This window comes from Sphaeramia orbicularis, chromosome 6 (genome assembly GCF_902148855.1).
Source record: "Sphaeramia orbicularis chromosome 6, fSphaOr1.1, whole genome shotgun sequence".
Classification (NCBI taxonomy): domain Eukaryota; kingdom Metazoa; phylum Chordata; class Actinopteri; order Kurtiformes; family Apogonidae; genus Sphaeramia; species Sphaeramia orbicularis.
Window position 1 is genome coordinate 15,595,904 of NC_043962.1, and position 15,919 is coordinate 15,611,822.

Genomic DNA, 15,919 nt, shown 5'->3' on the forward strand with positions numbered 1-15,919 from the left:
TTCCAAGGCTCACCATATATTCCTTTATATTTTTCAACCTATATTTATACATAACACTAGAGTATTTTATTTATACTAACAGCAAAAAAGCAACAGACAGACTTTTCAGAAACGGCTGCACCTGCCAATTGTTCAGTGATACAATGCATTTTCATAAAAAATAATATTTCATCCAAATACAACGCAACTGTGTTGTACATAAAAGACAACTCAGAATCTATTTCTATCTATTGACGAGTGAAAATGATCACTGTTTTTCCGTTAACATAGATCAATACATCAGTCAATACTCATGAAAAAGGTCAGTGAAAGGTGACTGGGGGGGTCACTTGTTTCTTTTTTTATATCTTTCTATTAAATTTGTCATTTCAGTATGATCCTATACTAATAACAAGCACAAATATAACCCCAAATAGTTAATATAATAGCAAACAGTTTCCTTGGTTATAATTGTTAGTCACTGAACACACATGGTGCTCACTTTGCCTGAGGTATTATGTAATATAATGAATAGAAGTCTCATTAGTGATGGGAGGGGTTTTTCTTTTCTGTTTGTTTATATACATTTGTATATATTCTGAGAAATAATGCACAATAATACACAGGTGTGTCTCTGCTGTGTCTGTTGCATGAGGTTTGGCAGCAGCTCCACAGGCATGAGTTTATGTCGACTTGTGTTAGTGCAGAGCAGTGTTGCAGGGACTGTGTCACACTGGGAATCACCACGAGAGGGAGGGACTTAGGCAGCAGGACAATGCTGGTGTTTGTGCAACGGCCCCTGAGTGGCGGCTGGCTCTCTCAGATCGCTCTCGCTTGACTACCATTACTCCACGCATTGTTGAAGTGAAAGGAAAGTAGACAGCTTGATCCTGCCTGTGGGATGCACTGATAGAGGTAAGACCCTATTCCCCACTGCTATGTCTCTGTGATGGACGAAAATTAAGTTTTTTTAAAGGCTGTCATGCGGCTGTGTTGTGTGAACAGTGTAAGCGGGAGTTCTAGTGCAGTTTGGGGGGAAATAGAGATCCGGGAGCTGGAGGTTGGCTTGGGGTGAGGCACCCTTGTCTGTGTTTTGGCAGGGTCACTACTGTGTGTGAATGGAACTGAACTGAAAGAAAGTTTCACAGAAAGAGGCTCAGTGAAAGGCATGTGTAGAATGTGACCAGCATCCAGCAAAAGAAAAAGACAGAGTTCAGAAATAGTGAACACACACAAAAAAAAAAACAAAATATGTATTACATATGAAAAAGCTGGGGTGACAGAAAACCAATCAGCAAAGCAGTTTTTTTTTCAAAGATTGAGGCAGTCGAGGGCAGTGAGGAGGTTTTACAGTGGTAAAAATAGAGGCGGAATGGAGGTGGAGAGATTAAGAGAGAGATTAATTAGGAAGCTGAGGAAGGGGGAAGTCAGGAAGGGAAAGGGCAGGAAAAAGAATAAAAGAAACTGAGAATATAGTAAAGGAAGGTATTATCTGGGAACCTTAGATAAGATTTCAGTGGAATTTGTATCATGCTTTAACCAAACCTTTTCCAAACAAGGCTGCAAACCACTGTAGATTTTTTTTTCTTTAATTAAACAATCACCTCAATTTCTCTTCAAATCTCCTTTCCAGCCTTTTGTAAATGGTGGATTCCAAATGCTGTAAAAGAATACCGGTAAGCCCCTCATTTCCAGTTCTGCCCTCCTTGCTAGATCAAATACTCTTATCCCTTTTAGCTGGCAGATTAGAGAGACTCAAGATGTCCTGTCTCAGTGTGGTAGTCCTGGGATATGCAGTCATTCACATTTATGAATGAATAAGTCTGGATTCTATGGTTTTTCAATGTGAGGTGTGGTTCCCCTACATCATAAACATGCAATTCTTTCACCCTATAAAACCATTTCAAAGTGTCTTTTCAGCAGAGCTTTGGGGAATACCAACGTTTTATGTAGTGTAAGAAAAACTAACAGTTGCATGTGGTTTAAGCCGTGCCTTTTGTTGTTGCAGGCAGTGGGTACAGGTGTGAGGCATAATACAAAGAAAGAGGCTGGCCAGACGACGAAAATCTAACATCTGTGGTTTTGACCACAACAACAAAGGGCGGCCACCTCCATCATTCCTGGAAGCAGGAAGTCCACTGAAGCCTCTCGTGGTGTTGGTGGTGTGGGTGGGCAGAGGAAGGGGTGAGTTGCGGTGATAAGTTGGGGAAAGAGGAAAAATTAGCCAAAGAGGAGGAGGAGGAGGAAGAGTGGGAGACGTCTGAGGTGGTGGAGGAGGAGCTGGGCCTGAACCTGGAGCCCAAACAGAAGCAGGATGGCGGAGAAGCAAGTTAGGTACGTGCCTTTACGTTGTTTGTTAAGTGTTTTGAATAAGTGCAGGCAGCTGCTATATTGATACTGATATTCATTTTGTGCATGTGAGTGTGTATTTGAAGAAACTATCTATCACTTGACCTCTTTATTTGCAACTCTGTACATGAATGGATGCATGATTTGCATGGCTTCTGTTTGTGACAATGTGTAAATGGGTTCATGCATGCATGTGTTCGTGTGTCTGTGTTGATCCCTTTTACAGCCTCCCCGCTAAGCTGATTAATGGGGGCGTGGCAGGGCTGGTTGGTGTGACATGTGTATTTCCTATTGACCTGGCCAAGACCCGCCTACAAAACCAGCAGGGTGTCCAGGTCTACAAAGGCATGTGAGTAGGACTCTTCTGGCACAAGTTGACCCAGTATGATCTGTCCCATCCAAATATTACTCCTTGTCCACTTGGCATTATTTGGCATCATCTGAAAAATATGATCATTCTTTGGTTATCCTTTAAGATGTTACAGTCTTAAAATTACCTTTAAAAGGCATAGATCCTCCTGCATCTTCTAATTTAAGCTATAAAAAGTCAGTAATGTGTTGATGACCATGTTTCACATATTTTTCCACTGAATCTTCGAGGGTGGAGCTGTATAGCAAAACACACTCTTCCCTTATTTGGTTATATGTTTTGATTAAACAAAACTCTCACAGGATGGTATACAAGGAACACCATGGCCTGTACTGATAGGCTGTTATGTACTGTTCCTTCCAATTTGATATGTTTTGATAGAAATAATCTTTTTACAATAACCCATATAGACCCAGGGCTACTTTTGTGGCAGTTCCCAAATACATTTTTCTCTGTGTTTAAACTTTCTTGAGTGATTTATCACCACTTATTATAATATTATTCTCTGTATTTTGCATTTTTCACTGTAAATCATGTATTTTCCTATATCTAATTTCCTATGTTTAACTTAGACGTTCATGAAAACGCAGAGTTAATTCAAAGGTTATTATATCAAAACAAAGAAAACTGCAGAAAAAGTGACGTTTTCAGCAGAGATCATTAACTGAACATAAACCAAGTGTCTTCATCCACTGTTATTGGTCCAACTCCATGGGTTTTACTGGTGAATCAGTGTTGTAGAAGATGACGGTGTTTCCACGTTCACTACGGAGCCTTTGAATGTCTAAATGAGTCATTTCTGATGACCATGAAAAGATGACAAACTGTATTTTACACAGGTTATTTACATGTATTGACAGAATTAGTGGGTCAACCAGTATTAAACAGTTGAGATCAGTAGATGCTTTTGGTCGCATGTGGCTGTTTGGGTGTTTATGGGTTAATTCATCTGAAATTGGACAAAATACAAGTTTCTAATTTTAATCTACAACAAAATCTGAGATGTGGAGGAAAAAGTCAGTTTGGTGACCTTAAAAGACACACGGACACCAAGTTCTCTGCTGATGGGTATGATTATTCCTACTGGTGTACTGGGAGCGGCTGTCCTATGTTCAGCAGCGCAGACATTTCCAGTCCGTGGTTTTCCACTGTGAGTCATCGTCAGGAAACAGCTTGAATCACTTTTATCCAAACCCAATTACAGGGCTGGATTTTTATACAGAAGAATCTTTGCAACAGAAATGCTCACGAGATTCACTGATGCTACAGAGCTCCTTTCTCTCCAGTTCTGAAATACAATAGAGCGACAGTGTACTCAGAAAAGGTCAACCAGTGATGATGCATTAGATATTATATAGGCACATAAAAATAACACTTTCGGGTGCACCATTAGGATAGGAGCAACTAGTGAAATATAAGAACATTTCATCAGCCACTTTTAGAGCAACTATTTTTTATATAATGTTATTCTAAAAAACAGGCACGTGACAAATGTTTTCTTTATTTCTTTAAGGTTGGACTGTCTGGCAAAGACGGTACGCTCAGAAGGCTATTTTGGATGCTACAGAGGTATTATAAACAATTCTAATCCCCGTGACAAACAACTTTACAACTGCGCTTTACTATAAGCTTAATCTGGCCACCTACGCTGTTGTTCCTATAGTTAAGCCCTTGAACTTTTTTATCACAATCAGAGTGAAATGCTAATAGTGTTCAGTGCTAAGCCATAAGCTGCATGTGTAGACTGATTCTATTTGTGTGGGATAGTGGAAACTGTTTGGTGTCAATGTCTACAACCTGTTTTGGTCTTTTCCAGGTGCCGCAGTGAACCTCACACTTGTCACTCCAGAGAAAGCCATCAAACTGGCTGCCAATGATGTCTTCAGACAGAAGCTCTCTAAGGATGGGTAACTGAATATCTGTCCTTTGGTGATAGATTAAATCAGTGGTTCCCAACCTTTTTTAGCCTGTGACCTCATTTTAACGTCACAAATTTCTGGTGACCCTAGACATTCAAAACAGAGACTTTTTTTTTGTTGCTAAAATTAATTTGTTTTTGATCATGTAATAGTTTGCTATACTATGTTGCAAATAAACATTAATTTTAGACACATTTAGTTTATATAGTGTATATTATTATAGATGGAGGCAGAAAAGCCGGCAGAAAAGGTGTAGATTACTGCACAAAGTGAGAATTTTATTTTCCATGGTCAGGATATGTACAGTCAGTCCAGCTTGGATTTACAAGGCTGACAATTAATACTGAACAAACAAGAATTCAAACTATGAATTATGAAAGAGCTGCAGCATCTGAAACCAACCACAATGAACATTTGAAAGATAAACAGCAGCACAGTGCTTCAGTTTCAGCTTCAGAGTTTGTCATGTCTTTAATGGATTGTGATTGTCTCTCTCAACTCACTACGTATTTTTTATTAGTAAGTTTTTTGTTTTTTGCTTTTTTAATAAATTACTAGAAATTTCAGGCGACCCCATTTGAATTCCAGGTAACCCCATATGGGATCCCAACCCCAAGGCTGAAAAACACTGGATTAAATAATAATAAAAAAATATATAAATTATCATAAAATAATTAACCCTTTCATGCACAAATTATGAGAACCTTAGTCAAGATTTTTTTCTTCAGTGTTTAGCCATGAAAAACACAATGCGATCAAGTTTTTTTTTTCTATGGAGTTACAAAAATATCCATGCATTTAATTTTTGAAGTAAAGAAACATGTTTAAAACCCAATATCAGAGAGGGATATGAAAACAATGAAATAAAAAAAAATTTAATGCTGCTAATCTGATGTCTTCTCACATTTTAACATATTCTAATGCTAGTAATGACTCACTTCATGGAGATAATATGCAAAAAAAAAAAAACCTTCTTGTCTAACAAATAAAAATTGATTTAGACTCAATCATGTTACTGCAGATCAGGTTTATCAAGAACAGCAAAGTTACAGTAATGACCTGAATTACAGTGTATGGGATGGTGCATAAGCGTCCACTGTGTTGGCTGATGTGGAACTAAAACAACAAAACCCATTAATATATAAGAGAACAGCTGGAGAAGAACTGTCCACTGGAGTGGACAGTGCATGAAAGGGTTAAAGATAGAGGATTTCTTTGCAAACCTATTAAGCTTCTATTATACAATAATAGCTCAAACAACAGATGATTCTATCCCATTTTGACTTCGCCAAGTTTGAAAATGCTGTAATTTGTTGCTTTTATCATTATACATTACACTATATTTATAATTTTAGTAGGCTTTTTACAACTCTGTAATACAATGTGGGTGGAAAACTACAAAATGACCAATATTACTGGCTCTAAATACCTCAGCTCTCAAATTCAGGACACATGACTATAATAACAGAATCTTACTGAAGGACGTGCTTTATGTGTTACCAGGAAATTACCCCTGTGGGGGGAGGTACTGGCTGGATGTGGGGCTGGGACCTGCCAGGTAGTGGTCACAACTCCTATGGAGATGCTTAAGATTCAGCTGCAGGATGCAGGAAGGCTAGGTGAGCCAATGTCAATGTGGTGTTTACATTCATTTCCATGTGAAAGGATATGACGTACTGATATTTTAGGGCCAAGTGCACTAGTCTAAAGAAAAGCAGCAAGTATTTTTTCTTTTATTATCATTATGCTAAGATTGTTGTATATGTAAGATTGTGTTGTACATTGCATTCCAAGAAATTGCACTGTGGTTTGCTAGCTGAATGTGTTTTCTAAAATCTATTTAACAGCTGCACAGAGGCCAGTCCCAACCTCAGCCCAGACTGCTGCTCCCGGTCCAGCTCCATCACTGGTGGCCCCCTCACCAGCCCGGCCGGCCCCTCCACAGCGACCCTCAGCCACTGGCATTACCTTGGAGCTGCTGAAGACTCGTGGTTTGGCCGGCCTCTACAGAGGGGCAGGAGCCACTTTAATGAGGTCATAAAGATAAAAACACTAGCATACACATAAATACTTATTTGTCTGAGCTTGGTATTAAGTCTTTAAGTGAGTTTCATTCACTTTTGCTATTTTTTTAAATACTCTTTCAACCTATTGATTACATTAGAAGTGGCGAAACTTTGGTGCCTCTGTTACAGTGTGACCAGTGCTTTAATGAGTTAATTTTAGATTGCATAACTCTTCGCTTGTCGTATTTCCCGACACCAATCAACACTGATCAATAAATTCCTCCAGCCATGTCTGGTTACGATACTGCAGTTAAATGGGGCCATGTCTGTTTCTCACACTGCTGTTCCCCAGCTACATCAGCCCAGTGTCATTAATCTTCACTCATTTTTATCTATCATGTATAACTACTATATGGTCTCATTGTATTTCACTGTTTGCAAATAATTTTTTCAGGGATGTCCCCTTCTCAATGATCTACTTCCCGCTGTTTGCAAATCTGAATGCTGTGGGCCGTGATTGCCAGGGTGATGTACAGAGCAGGGCCCCGTTCTGGCAGTCCTTCATTGCAGGCTGCACCGCTGGCTCGATAGCAGCTGTGGCTGTTACACCACTGGATGGTGAGCAGGACTTTAGAGTACGAGGAAGAAACAGAAAGATGGAGAATAGATGGGGGCTTCTTTTCAAAATAATACTAAGTGGTAATAAGTTAATGAGTGTTAGCACCAAAAAACATTCTAGGGGTATACTTTTTTTGTAGCCAATATGAATTATTAGTAAAAAAGGAGATCAATGAGGATATTTTGTTGCAATATATTCAGACTGACCATATAAATGAGGTACAATTCAACAAAGCCTTTTACTTGTGATGTCTAACAAATCACATTGTATTATGAATAAGACATTGTGTAAGACAAAAGAGTGGTAGCACATTGTAATGAACTAATCTTATTGAATATTGCTTTGAAAAGTGATACCAATAATTGTGAAATGGTGAATACCAGACCCAATAATTGGTAAATGATAACCAGCTGATGCATGATGCTGCACAGACGACTTTCCTGAGGATATTAGCTATCTTATTGTCCCCTTTCCAATAACATTTGTCTAAGGAAACAGCTTTAACTTTCATGCAGCGGTCATTGACTTTTGGAAGTAATGCTGTGTCCTTGTGTTTTAAATACTCACACAGTCATAAAAACTCGGCTGCAGACCTTGCAAAAGGGTGAGGGCGAGGACACATACAGAGGAATTGTTGACTGCACAAGGTAAGACTATAATTTATAGCCTTCAGTTATGTATTCTGTAAGGATTAGTGAGCGCTAAGGGCCTCATAACCATTGTCCCTTCTGTGTATTTATGTAGGCGCATCATGAGGAGAGAGGGCCCGTCCGCATTCCTGAAAGGTGCAACGTGTCGTGCTCTAGTCATCGCTCCGCTTTTTGGCATTGCACAGGGTGTCTACTTTCTCGGTGTTGGGGAAACAGTGCTAGGTTTGCTGGGATAGCGGTGCGAGACTATGGTGGTGGCGGTAGTGTTGTCTCTGAAAGGATAACTTGCTGCGTTTATCTGCAGTGAATGAATGACCCAATGAGTCTACACTAAATCCAGAGAGAGGAGAAGACAGTCACAATCTGCTAACCAATGGGGAAAAGAATGGTCAGAGTCTATGATATGAGGAGGCTCTGTCTACTAAAATGTGGACCAGTTGGTTCACACTAATCACGATTCTCTTTTACATGCTGTCAGCAGGGTTCCATGGGTTAAACAGGGTCCTGTGTGTGTACAGTGTGTGTGACTAATGTGTCCCACGTCGTCTGGGTTGTCCTAGTATGCTTGCTGCAATATGCTGTGCTGTTCCTTTCACCTGAAGGAGATTGCCCTATGTGTCTGTTAAGGGAGCTGCATGTTGTTTGAGGCTGCTGACAAAATGCCTACAATCAGAACATTTGTGTGGCCATGCTGAAGAAGTGCGCATCATCCGATGTAAGTGACAAACTCCCATTTATCAAAACTTGACATTTGTTGAGAGACTGAACTAGGTACTTAGCAAAGCCAGTCACTTAGATTTCAATATCTAATGTCTTGAAAGCAGCCTAAGCTACTCCTGCTTACCCTGTTATGTATTCCTCCCACTCCATCCGTGAGGTTTAAGTTGTAATCTTGGATTCCCTCACTGGATAGGCAAGTGCTGCATGTTGGTGTCTCTAAGGTCATTTGTTAATCTCATGGTAATGCTTTAATCCCTGTATTAGAGTATAATATACCCTAACAGAGCTCACATCCTGCCTAAAGGCCACAGGTTAGACTGTTGGACCTTTGTCTCATAGCCTTGATTTCCTCTTCTTACACCTTGCAAGAAGCCTAAGGCTGACTTCACTGCTTAGTTGTACGTTTCAAAAGTTGCTTCAATCCATGTGTGCACAATAACGGAAGAATGCAATTAAAGCCTTATCATTGCTGATAGTTTCTAAAATACACAAACTATGAGTCTTAAATGAATTCAGTGGAATTGGTGTTATTTGCATTTTATTTTGCTACTTTAAGTCCAATTTAACAAGACAATGTCAAATGTTAGACCAGTGTATGGCACTCTCTCTTGCCAACTGTTTGCCATTACATAAGTCCACTGGGTGGCACTAAAACCTTTTTTTTTACATTTGTAATGCCAGAAACATTTTGGCTAGTGTATCTCCTAGGCTACTAGATTTTCCTCATTATAGAGAGAATATAGCCTGAATAAACTGTTGCTTTAAAGCTGTAAATAAAGATATCACTTAAATGCTGATTTCTCTGCGTCCTGAGCTTTTATTAACTTTGTCTTTGGCTTTCATTTGTCTACAAACACTGGAAAACAACCTCATAATAGGCTGCAATCTACAAAAATTAACACAAAACTTATTTACATATAGTACAGATAACCTGATTTGACAAGTCACAGATGACCCTTAAACATTTGCTGTAACTTTTTGACAAACTCCACTGAGGTAAAATATAAGGCACTTCATATTCAAAAGTGCCCTGTTCAGATTATTACGTAGTCCAGTAGTACAAATACTGAAATGCATAAAACACACCCATAACATACAACATACAGAAAGTCTGTTGTCACTCTAGTGATTCCAACTGCGTTCATGCTGTTTTCTTCCTGTTAATCCAAAAACTTGCGATTGGGGTTGGCACCAAACAAGGTTACTTTGATTTCTGGCATCATCTGTCAGGAGAACAAATATTTGACATATTAAAATAAAATACAGTTAAATAAATGGGTAGAAACTGTGGCGAACAGATAGTTTCATAATTGGACAAACATAATAAGTTGACTTATAAGCCAATTATATCCCTGCAGATTCAGAAATTGGACATAAACAAAATTATTGTAAAGAATTCCTTTTTCTTAATTTTGTTTTTTGTTTTCCCTGTTTATTTGAATTTGTTCTGTACATTTGCATCAAGAACCTGCTAATCTGTCCTTTTCTGTGATGAACTTTTGTTGGAACATTCTCTACATATCAAAAGGATTATAATGAAGCTTTGTGAAAACTTAAAATACTTGTTATTCTTCTGAATATGCATTAAGATAAAGAATTTTTCTTCATGTTTGCACAAAAAAATAACAGTATTTGCCTTTGCTTTTTGGTAAATTCAGGTCTATAGTGCCCCCTACAGGTAAACTGCATAAACTACTATCACTGTGTAATAACTCTAAGCCACTATTAAGTGTATTTATATCAAAACATTTACTCTACCTGATGCGCTATAAGTTCTAGCCTGCTTTCCAAAGTGTTGGTGACCTTGATCTTTCCATTATCATTATACACTTCAACTCCTCCACAGCTGCAACAAAGATGAACAGAGTAACAATCAAACTTTCATTTTTAAATTTTTTTTCAATATTTCCATTATAACAACCATTTTAAAAGATGAAGCAATTATTACAGTAAAAGTAGATGGAACACTGTAGGACATTGTGGAAAGCACACTAAATAATCTTACCTGTCTGCTGGAAGAAAACGTTCCTGGTCAATTTTGACGACAATGTTGTTTTTCACTGCTTCTTTGTAGATTGGAACATTCTTGTTAACTGCAGCCTGTCATTCACAAAAAAGGGGGAAAAAACCTTGCTAGGAACACTTCTGCTGATCATCATACATGTGAATGTAAATGCATTCAACCCTTAACTGTACCTGAACCATTTCTACATCCTCCTGCCGGCATCGTATTGTCACTTTAGGTTCCAGCAGTTGGTAGAATCCCTGAAAAGTGAAATGCATAAACTCATAAAATAAAATTTAAGATAACAGCAAACTGAATTACCATTTGTGTATTTTCTACAAAAATACCTGAAGCACCAAACCTTCCAGCAGTGTAGAATAGCGAGCAGGATCTTTTGCAATATTTGCAAGTTGTTGACGGGATTCATTCAACAAATCCTAAGAGAGATCGAGAGAAAAAAGGAAATATTGTCTGTTATGTTCAAACTGTCTAAAAACTACTAAAGAAAGTATGTTACTATTGTTGTATTGGGTAAATGTGAGCATTTTAATTCAGACGTACACCATGTAAGGCAAAAAACACAAGTGCATACTGAAATTACTGACATGGATAAATATTACACAAACACAAAAACCTGACTCATGAATGCCATCTAATTCCAGGTGCAAATTATTTCTTCTGTAAGTATTTAACAGCATACACAGAAATGCCAGTTATATAGCATCCTAGCATGTTACATCATGTATTTATACATATATATATATATACATTATATATATATATATATATATATATATATATATATATATATATATATATATGAGAGAGAGAGAGAGAGAGAGAGAGAGAGAGAGAGAGAGAGAGAGAGAGAGCCTGTTGCAGATATAAATCAGATATAAATGCAATAACTGAATGCATATGTTAATTAATCATGATCAATATTAGTTGAAAACAGGGAATATAAGTAAATTAGCGTGATTTCTTACTGAGATCATGTCATCTCGGGCCTTCAGCACTTTCAGTCTTGCTTGGCTCCTCAGGTGTGACATTTGGCTAATAGACGGAGGGTGAAATGAATAAATGTAAAACACCATATATATGAAAAACAGTTCTCCCAATGCATTGTGTTGAGAGCTTTAAGATAAAAAACAACAACAACAACAAAAAAACATAACAAAATATATGCAAAGGTTTAGGACCTGGGTTTTTTCTTTTTAGGTACAGTATCTCTTGCCAGAACATTTGTGTTGTATTGTTGTATTTTATTTACACTACAGCTAGTGACAGTGCATTTCCTCAGTTGCTCAACTCTGTAGAAAAAAAATGTCAGGTCTTAAAAAACTCAAGAAAACTCAGCAGAAGAAAGAAGAGGATAAAAACAAAAACTAACAAAAAAAGCTGTGAGACGGTAAAGGCCACCCACTTAGTAGTAAAGGTTAAAACTGCTGTCAAAAGGCACCCTACCAAAAAGACTGACAGCTTTTGAAAACTTTTATTGATACATTTGTTGATTTGCATATGCCAGAAGCACAAAAAACATTTGTAGCTGCAGTGAATATTGTTTACTTTTCATGTATATTACATAAAAAGGAAATATTATTGACCAATAGCATTATTTTCTTAACCTTTAAAGACCCACAACTATTTCTGTCATAACTTCCAATTAATTTTTTGTCTTTCCCTAGTGATGTATCACCATTTATTAAAATATTATTACTGCATTTTTCAGTGAGAATCAAGTATTTTCCCATGTTTACTTTACTGATCATATAGGTGTTCATAAAAGGTAAATTCACAGTAAATTCATATGGTATTGGGTCAAATCTGAATAAAAGTAGGACTATTTCTAACAAAATATATCATCAACGGTATATAAAATCAAGTGTCTACAACCACTGTAATTTATCAAACTGCATGGGATTTACTGGATGATGGTGTTTCCTGTTCACAATGGAGTCTCTGAGTGTCCAAATGGGTCATATTTGATAACAATGAAAAGCTGAGAAACTGCATTGTATGTGAATTACTTCCATGCATTGATAGGATTAGTAGATCAACAGTTACTAAACATTTTAGATCCGTAGAGGCTTTTGGTCTGTTTGGATCTTTATGGGTTAACCTTGTAAATGACTAACTCACATTTTCTTGTGCTGTTCAATCTGCTTTTCTTTCTTTTCATAGTACTCCATGATTTTTACCCTCTGAGTCTGAACCAAACGCCCTTTCTCAATGTTGAACTCTTCCTCTGCCTGTAAACAAGAGGAGTATGACAGGGCCCATTACATGTCAGTGCAGGAAAAAAAAAAAAAAAAAAAAAAAATCACAAGACTGAAAGACAGGCAGGCTTTAGTCACCTTAGCATCGATTTCCTCAACTTTCTCATTGGCCTCTTGTTCAATGAAGGCCATCATGTGTTTAATCTGCCATTAGAGACAAACACAGCGTTAACTTAAGTTATTCAATGTATCACCTAAGATTTGTAAGTACAGAACAGTAAATGTAAGCACAAACCACAATTCATTAAAACTGCAACTAAATAACATATAGCATTAACCAAACAAAATAACTAGCTCCAAGAAAAGGAGCATTACATTATTCTGGGATAGGGAATTTTCACTTTTTTTTTTTTTTTTTTTTTAAATACCATTTCCAATAGCATTACAACATCTAATTAATCAAACTTAGTTCCCACAGTTAGTTAGCGGCTGAACAACAACCCCCAAATGTAAAGACACTGTAAAATAATCACATTAAACCTGACTTTGAATAACGGAGGTATAGTTTGAACCCGTTGAACAAGTTCAAGTTAGTTGTTTACCAAACGGTAACGTCAGTCACAGAACTAAACAGGTAAGCTAGCTCATGTGTTGTATTTTACCTGCTTCTGTACGTCCGCATCGGTAAGAGCCATGGCTGTTGTTAAAAATGTTTTGTTTATTCGGAGAAAGTGTTTTAAGATAAGTCCGCAGCTGTCCAGGTCTACAGCACACTTCTCTGTTTCCTTTCCAAGTCGAGCTAATGGTGCAGACGGAAACTTAACTTCCGGTCTAAACTTTCAGAATAAGAGTTCAAGCACGAGACAATTGTAGCCACACCTCCTTGAATTGTAATGTGTTTCAAGATCATTTAACCCAGGGGTGTCCCACTCATTTTGGTTCAGGGGTCATATTTAGCCCAGTTTGATCTCAAGCGGGCCAGACTAGTAAAATAATGACTTAATAACCTATAAATAATGACAAATCCAAGTTTGTCTTTTAGCTTTAGTCCAAAAAAAACCAAAAAAAAACAAAAACCCAATTAAATTATGAAAATATTTACGTTTTACAAAAAAGATGTGAATAATCTGAAAAAACAGAAATTTCATTTGAAAAATTTGTGCAATTTTTACAATATTATGCCTCAACTTATTATTTATACATGTACATTACACACAATGTTACATAAACATTTGGTAACAGGCAGAATATTGTTAAAATTTTGGAGTTTGGAACTAAAATTTGAACAATTTGTACAGTAATGCATCTGTTATTATTAACTCAATTACAGATTGCACATTTCGGGTTGTTCATCTTTGTTTTTATGTATGTATTTATTTGCATTTTACTGTGAATGAATAGTTTTGTAAATGTTAATATTTTCACGGTGTAATGTTATTTTTTTCACTTAAATTTTTTCCACATAATTTTTCATAAAGAAAATTTGTCGTTGTCATTATTTATGGGTTATTGTGTTGTTATTTTTACTGTAAAGCACATTGGTCCTTATGTGGAACCTGAACCAAAAGGATTTGGACAACCTGGACAGTTCAGGTTAATTTTTGCACTTTCATCCTGCGGGCCGGAATGAAACCTTTGGCGGGCCAGATTTGGCCCCCTGGCTGCATGTTTAACACCTGTGATTTAAGATATTAAAAAATAAATACATAAAAATAGCAATTTAAATAACTGATAAAATATTGCTAGGAATACTTTTTTTTTTTCTAAATAAAATAAACTTTTTTACAGAGGGACCATAGAGAGGTGTTGACTAGCTCCAATTCCATTTGGTTTGGCAGCTGCAAATAAGTGAAATAAGTGAAAAGAGGGGTGAAAAAGGGTATCAAGGCTTCTCTTTTATCCAATCAAGGACATTGCACATAAACGCAGTATGACAGGGGAGAAAAACGATGACAAAAAAAACCCAAACTATATTAAGACATTGCATGCCTTTTGAAATAATGCACTAATAATTGTACGCGCACATGCCTCTAATGATAACTCTTTTTTTCCTTTTCCTTTTCTTTTTTTACTTTATTTTGAGAATCATTCATGCTCTCTGTTCATGTAGTTAAACCTGTCCGTGTAGTTCAGGGACTCAAACATGCAGCCCAGGGGCCAAATGTGGCCCGACAAAGGTTCTAATCTGGCCTGTGGGATGTTTTTGCAAAGTGCAAAAATTCCACAGTCTTGAATTGAATTAAGCAAAAAAAAAAAAAAAATAGCTTGAATTAAGGAAAAAATGTTGAATTAAGCAAAAAAAAATAAAAAAATTAAAAAAAATAAAAAATCTTCAATTAAATAAAAAAAGTTTTTAAAAAATCTTGAATTAAGCCAAAAAAAAAAAAAAAAAAAAAAAAAAAAAAAAAAAAATCTTGAATTTAGCAAAAAATCTAGAATTAAGCAAAAAATCTTGAATTAACAACTTCAAATGTTTGTCTTTATTTTAGTGCAAAAAATAACATTAAATTATGAAAATATTTACATTTACAAACTATCCTGTAGCAATAAAATATTAATAACCTGAACAAATATGAACAACCTGAAATGTCAAAAGAAAATTAAGCATAATTTTAATTACTTTCTGCCTGTTCCTCAGTGTTTAGTGTCTTTGTAGATCTGATCCATAATGCTCATGTAGAAATGATAAGTTGAGGCAGAATATTGTTAAAATTGCACTTAATTTTCTGAAGAAATTTCAGTTTTTTCAGGTTATTCACATCTTTTTTTTTGCTTGGATAGTTTATATAAGTATTCTCATAATTTAATGTTTTTTTTTTCTCTTTACACTAAAACAAAGACAAAAATTTGGAGTTGTCATTATTTATAGATTATTTTATTATTATTATTATTATTATTATTATTATTATTATTATTATTATTATTATACTGGTGCGGCCCACTGGAGATCAAATCAGATTGAATGTGGCCCCTGAAAGAACATGAGTTTGAGAGCCCTGGTGTAGTTTCTGTAAAATATTCATAGCAAAGGAAGTGTCAATACTAGTCATTTAGCTACAGTTGCACTAGCTAAACTAGCTTTCTTT

General features: G+C 36.5%; 2 protein-coding genes across 3 annotated transcripts; one reads left to right on the forward strand and one right to left on the reverse strand.

Moving 5' to 3' along the window:
- Positions 1-750: 750 nt before the first annotated feature.
- Positions 751-9,409, forward strand: slc25a18 (solute carrier family 25 member 18). Of its 2 annotated transcripts, XM_030136310.1 has the most exons (11): positions 751-894; positions 1,613-1,655; positions 1,988-2,313; positions 2,555-2,677; positions 4,212-4,267; positions 4,515-4,605; positions 6,121-6,236; positions 6,465-6,651; positions 7,078-7,241; positions 7,814-7,889; positions 7,987-9,409. In XM_030136310.1, exons 3-11 carry the CDS (start codon positions 2,294-2,296, stop codon positions 8,126-8,128), a joined length of 975 nt encoding a protein of 324 aa, XP_029992170.1. In that variant the 5' UTR covers positions 751-894; positions 1,613-1,655; positions 1,988-2,293; the 3' UTR covers positions 8,129-9,409. The 2 variants fall into 2 exon arrangements, with proteins under 2 accessions (XP_029992170.1, XP_029992171.1); XM_030136311.1 differs by lacking the exon at positions 1,613-1,655.
- atp6v1e1a (ATPase H+ transporting V1 subunit E1a) lies at positions 9,160-13,636 on the reverse strand. Its single transcript, XM_030136312.1, has 9 exons — positions 13,496-13,636; positions 12,972-13,037; positions 12,757-12,866; positions 11,604-11,670; positions 10,965-11,054; positions 10,809-10,877; positions 10,618-10,712; positions 10,371-10,458; positions 9,160-9,835 (listed from the first exon to the last, which is right to left on the reverse strand). The coding sequence occupies exons 1-9, from the start codon at positions 13,526-13,528 to the stop codon at positions 9,773-9,775; spliced, it is 681 nt and encodes a 226-aa protein (XP_029992172.1). The 5' UTR covers positions 13,529-13,636; the 3' UTR covers positions 9,160-9,772.
- Between the last annotated feature and the right edge of the window lie 2,283 nt (positions 13,637-15,919).

Excerpts from the sequence above, each read along its gene's own strand:
- slc25a18 (XM_030136310.1), top strand. The coding sequence starts at position 2,294 with ATGGCGGAGAAGCAAGTTAG. Across the intron at positions 4,606-6,120 it reads CAGAAGCTCTCTAAGGATGG|GAAATTACCCCTGTGGGGGG; the intron begins GTAACTGAATAT and ends ATGTGTTACCAG. Across the intron at positions 7,242-7,813 it reads GGCTGTTACACCACTGGATG|TCATAAAAACTCGGCTGCAG; the intron begins GTGAGCAGGACT and ends ATACTCACACAG.
- atp6v1e1a (XM_030136312.1), bottom strand. The coding sequence starts at position 13,528 with ATGGCTCTTACCGATGCGGACGTACAGAAGCAG. Across the intron at positions 13,038-13,495 it reads ATGCGGACGTACAGAAGCAG|ATTAAACACATGATGGCCTT; the intron begins GTAAAATACAAC and ends CTCTAATGGCAG. Across the intron at positions 10,459-10,617 it reads CGTTTTCTTCCAGCAGACAG|CTGTGGAGGAGTTGAAGTGT; the intron begins GTAAGATTATTT and ends TCTTTGTTGCAG.